Genomic DNA, 5,379 nt, shown 5'->3' with positions numbered 1-5,379 from the left:
CACAGAGCCCAACTCAGGGCTTGAACCCACAAACCATAGGATAATGGCCTGAGCTGAAGGTGGATGCTTAACCGACTGAGCCAACCAAGAACCCCATGAATTTAACTACTGAATATCTCACATAAAGAAAATCATAAAGTATCTATCTTTTTGTGCCTGGCTGATTTCACCTAGCATAAGTTCCTTAAGGTTCATCCATGTTGTAGCAAGTGTCATAATTTCTTTCCTCTTTAAGGCTCAATAGCATTTCAATTTGTATATATGCCATATTTTAAAAATCTACTCTTCTTTAGGTATACATTTGGGTTGTTTTCACCTTTTAGCTATTGTAAAAAATACTGTTATAAACATGGGTATACAAACATTAAGCTTTTGGGGCACCTGGGTGGCTCAGTCGGTTAAGCATCTGACTTTGTCTCAGGTCATAATCTGACAGTTTGTGGGTTCAAGCCCCATGTCGGGCTCTGTGCTGACAGCTCAGAGCCTGGAGCCTACTTTGGATTCTGTGTCTCCCTCTCTCTCTGTCCCTCCCCCACTCATGCTCTGTCTTTGTCTCTCAAAAATAAGTAAACATTAAAAATTTTTTAAAAATTAAGCTTTTGGTTAAGTAGATAAAACTCATAAATGCATAAAATTCATAGAAATAATTATTATACAATGTATTAGTTTCAAAATAAGTGAAAATATGTAAGGTTATACATTTAGAAATTGTAAGCTTAATTGCAAAAACAATTTGGAAAATAAATGTTGGTAAATGCCTATAATCCTTACCTGTATGTGTCAAAATTTACAAATTAATAGATGTGATTTTTCCCATAGGATCAAACATCTGCATATTCATTAACTGTTCTGACTATGTGAAAACTATGCCATTTAAACCCTGAAGAAATATGTTTAAACATTACACATGCACACATACACACACACACACACACACACACATATCCTTGCATAGAGTCAAATAAGAAAATGGAGGGGCTATTCCCAGTTGGAGACCTCTGAACTATGAGGGTAGGCTTCAGTAATTGAACTTACGAAGGAAATTTTGGGACTAATGCTCATATTCCTGGGAAACTAAGATTAGAGTCATGAAAGAGAGGCCAGAGAAAGATTGGTCCCAAACCGAGGAGAAAAGGCTTCAATGAAGGCATTATCTGAAGAATAGATAGAATGACACGAACTATTGTAAAGAAATATGAATCTTCAGACCAAGAGAAGAGGGAGAGGAACATAGGTTGATGTATCAATAATAAAATGAGGTGAATGAAAAGGTAGGGTATTTAAACTGATAATTATAGAAAGAATTAAGGAGCCATTCTAGAACTGTAAAATATAATATCCCAAATTAAGAACTCATGGGATGCATTTGAATGTAGACTTCACACAGCAGAAAATAGTAAACTAGAAGAGAAGACTATGACACGCCAATAATTAATTTAAACTGAAATTTAAGGGAAAAAATAATGTTAATATCCAAATAGCACATAAGAGGGATACAAATCAAAGGTCCAACATATAGGTAACTGGAGCCTGACAAGGTCAGGAAAGGAAGAATGGGACAGATGCAATATTTGAAGAAATAATGACTGTGAATATTCTAAATGTGATGAAAGACATTAACTCACTCGCTCCAGAAGCTCAGTGAACTTCAAGTAGAATGAACATGAGAAAAAAACCTCACACATTTACATGCGCTGTAGTCAAGTTGCTCAAGCCAAAGTTAAAGTCCCTAGAGGGAAAAGACATAGTATTGCTGGGAGAATGTAAGAAAATAAGTGACTTATCAACATAAACTACGGAAAGAAGAGAACAACAAAAGGACATCTTTAAAATGCCTCCCAAAACCCCAAGAATATGAAATGGGAAAAAGACAATCCCTTCAACAAAGGATGTTGGGAAAATTGGACAGCTACATGCAAAAGAATGGACCTGGACAACTTTCTTACACCACACACAAAAATAAACTAAAAAATGTGGGACCTGAACCCATAAAATCCTAGAAGAAAGCATAGGCAGTAATTTCTTTGACATAGGCCATAGCAATATTTTTCTAGATGTGTCTTCTGAGGCAAAGGACACACAAACAAAAATAAGCTATTGGGCCTACATCCAAATAAAAAGCTTCTGCACAGCAAAGGAAACAATCAACAAAACTAAAAGACAACCTACTGAATGGAAGAAGACATTTGCAAATGACATCTCTGATAAATGATTATCATCTAAAATATATAAAGAATTTATATAACTCAAAACTAACCCCCCCAAAATAATCCAGTTAAACAATGAATAGGAAACACGAGCAGACATTTCTCCAAAGAAGACATACAGATGACCAACATACACATGAAAAGATGCTCAACGTCGCTCATCATTAGGGAAATGTACCTCAAAACTACACTGAGATACCACCTCACACCGTCAGAATGGGTCAAATCAAAACCACAAGAAACAAGTGTTGGTGAGGATGTGGAGAAAAGGGAAACCTTGTGCACTGTGGGTAAGAATGCAAACTGGTGCAGCCACTATGAAAACTGTATGGAGTTTCCTCAAAAAATTAAAAATAGCGGCACCTGGGTGGCTCAATCTGTTAAGCATCAGCTTTGGCTCAGGTCATGATCTCACGGTTGGTGGGTTCAAGCCCTGCATCAGGCTCTGTGCTGACAGCTAGCTCAGAGTCTGGAGCCTGCTTCAGATTCTGTATCTCCCTCTCTCTCTGACTGTCCCCTGCTCACGTTGTCTCTCTCTGTCTCTCAAAAATAAATTTAAAAAATTTTTTAAAAATTCAAAAAATTAAAAATAAAACTACCCTACCATCCAGTAATTCCACTACTGGGTATCTACCCAGAGAATACAAAAGTATTAATTTGAAAAAATATATGCATCCCTATCTTTATTGCAGCATTATTTACAATAGCCAAATTATGGAAGCAATCCAAGTGTTCATCCATTGGTAAATGGATAGAAAAGAGGTGGTATATATCTACAATGGAATCTTACTTGGCCATAAAAAAGAATGCAATCTTGCCATTTGCAACAACATGGATTGATGGATATAATGTTAAGTGAAATAACTCAGTCAGAGAAAGACAAACTCCATAGGATTTCACTCACATATGGAATCCAGAAGCAAAACAAATGAACAAAGAGAAAAAGAGACAAACCAAGAAACAGAATTTTAACTCTAAAGAACAAACCGATGGTTGCCAGAGGGGAGGTGGGAGGGGTGAATGAATAGGTGAAGGAGATTAAGGAGGGCACTTGTCGTGATGAGCACTGAGTGATGTACAGAAGTGTTGAATCACTGTATTGTACCCCTGAAACCAATATAACACTACGTTAATTATACTGGAATTAAAATTTTTATTTTGTTTTTTTCCAGTTACCTTGGAGTTTATTTAAACTAAGAGGAAAAGGTCATAATGTTTTCATGCAATACATACTTGATTCTTTAAATAACAAGTGTGACAAGTAACAGAAAGAACGATGGAACGCTGCACATGTGATCCATACAAAACCCCAACATTTCGGATTGTACAGAGTTGAAAGGAATGTCTCAAACACGTTCTGAAATACTGTAGTAGTAAGTAGGCAATACAGAGAAGCATGCCTTACGTGGGCACAGGAATGCAGTTTAGAAAAGAAAGCGAAATATCACACTGGAACTACCCCATTTCTTCAAAATCACTGAGCAGGAAAAGCAACATTGAACTTCCATACTGATTTTACACAACTTCTCTACAGTACCTTGACTTCAATCCAAGAGCAAAAGTTAAGACTCTCCTCCTCTATTTTTGGTCAACAACTGCATGGTAAACTCAGATGACTTTTCTTCCTGGATTTTACCTGGGAGTGGCCTTTTTATTTTATTTTTTATTTAAAAGAGGGCAGGTTTGGCACTTTTATACTGATGTCAGCAATGTTAATATTTCTTGGGATCTCAGGACGATTCATATTCTTTACAGGTGATACAGCACGGGCTGGAGCTCCCGCTAAGCCAGCCTCAGATTTCTCCAGTTTATTTTGTGCATCAATTTGTGTAACAATCTCATTCATGTTGGTCTCCAATACCATTCCCCCCATCACCATTTCTGCAAGAATATTGTGAACCTTGTCTACATGGGAAATTAAATCCAGTTCACAGACGTTTTCAAAACACTTGTCTAATGTTTCCACAAATACTTGCATTAAATCTAAAATGGCAAGTTCACTTTCTGAAGAATCCACACAGAAGACAAAATATAATGTTGCGTAATGTCTATAAATCAGTTTGTTGTCAGATCCTCCAATTAACAATCCTCCTAGGAAATTACAAACATTTTCATCCCTCTTAGATACCAAATGGAATGTCTCCCTGATGATCTGCTGCCGTGTATCTTCACTGTAGGGCTGGTAGAACTTGGAGACCCGGGGCTTCCCGTGGTTGTTGAAGATGAGGATCGCCTTGATCATGGCTGAGCCCGCCGCCTATTGGGTGGGTGCAGGGGGCGGGGGCGGGCGCGGGCGCGGGAACCTTGCCTCAGGATCTCCCCAGCGATCCTTCCCCACCCGCCCCCTCTGGAATTAAAATTTTTAAAAAGCAGCTAAAAAACTAAACAAAGAACGAAAAAGAACAAAACAACCTAGAGTTCTAGACAAAAGAAAGGTTGAAAGAATTTTTTTGTAGTAAGCAGTAAAAAAAAAAAAAAAAAGTACTAAAAAAGTTCTTGAAAGCTGAAAGGAAATTGTTGCAGATACAAATGTAAACGTGAAAGAAAGAATGAAGAATGAACAGGTCTAGAAAGGGTCAATATTGTGGTAATTATAAAAGATGCTTAAGTAGTTAAAACAACAATAATTGTGTTTTGTAGGGGTTAAATGTAATATATACTATGTAATAACTAAAACGGTGGGAGTGATAAATAGAGCTGAACTGCTAGAAGATTCTGTCACTGCTCTGTGCTATGAGAGCACATGTATGAGAATCGATAAAAGTACTAATTTAAGGCAGACTGTAATAAACTACAGATGCATTTTGGAATTTTTAGGGTGACTTCTAAAAGATAATGCAGAAAGACATAGCAAAAAGCTAATGGAAGAGATAAAATAGAACAATTAAAACACACTTCATTAAAACAAGGAAGAAAAGGGAAGACAGGAAACAAAGAATAGAGGAGACCTAAAGAGTGCAAATAGCATGATGGTGGGCTTAAGGTCAACTATGTCAGTAATTACATTAAATATAAATACATTAAACACTCTAATCCAAATAAACTAAATGATCAGACTGGAGTTTTTAAAGTAGACATCTCCCAACTATGTATATTTACAAGAAACACACTTTATTTTTTTTAATATAACACAATTTATTTTTTTAACATATGCAATTATTTTCCATCATTT

General features: G+C 36.6%; 1 protein-coding gene across 1 annotated transcript; it reads right to left on the bottom strand.

The window, feature by feature from the left end:
* Positions 1-3,870: 3,870 nt before the first annotated feature.
* Positions 3,871-4,452, bottom strand: LOC115283625 (AP-3 complex subunit sigma-1). Its single transcript, XM_029929904.1, has one exon. The coding sequence runs from the start codon at positions 4,447-4,449 to the stop codon at positions 3,871-3,873; it is 579 nt and encodes a 192-aa protein (XP_029785764.1). The 5' UTR covers positions 4,450-4,452.
* Positions 4,453-5,379: the final 927 nt, after the last annotated feature.

The sequence above is a fragment of the Suricata suricatta genome, chromosome X (genome assembly GCF_006229205.1).
Source record: "Suricata suricatta isolate VVHF042 chromosome X, meerkat_22Aug2017_6uvM2_HiC, whole genome shotgun sequence".
Classification (NCBI taxonomy): Eukaryota; Metazoa; Chordata; class Mammalia; order Carnivora; family Herpestidae; genus Suricata; species Suricata suricatta.
This window is presented reverse-complemented; position numbering and strand designations above follow the sequence as displayed.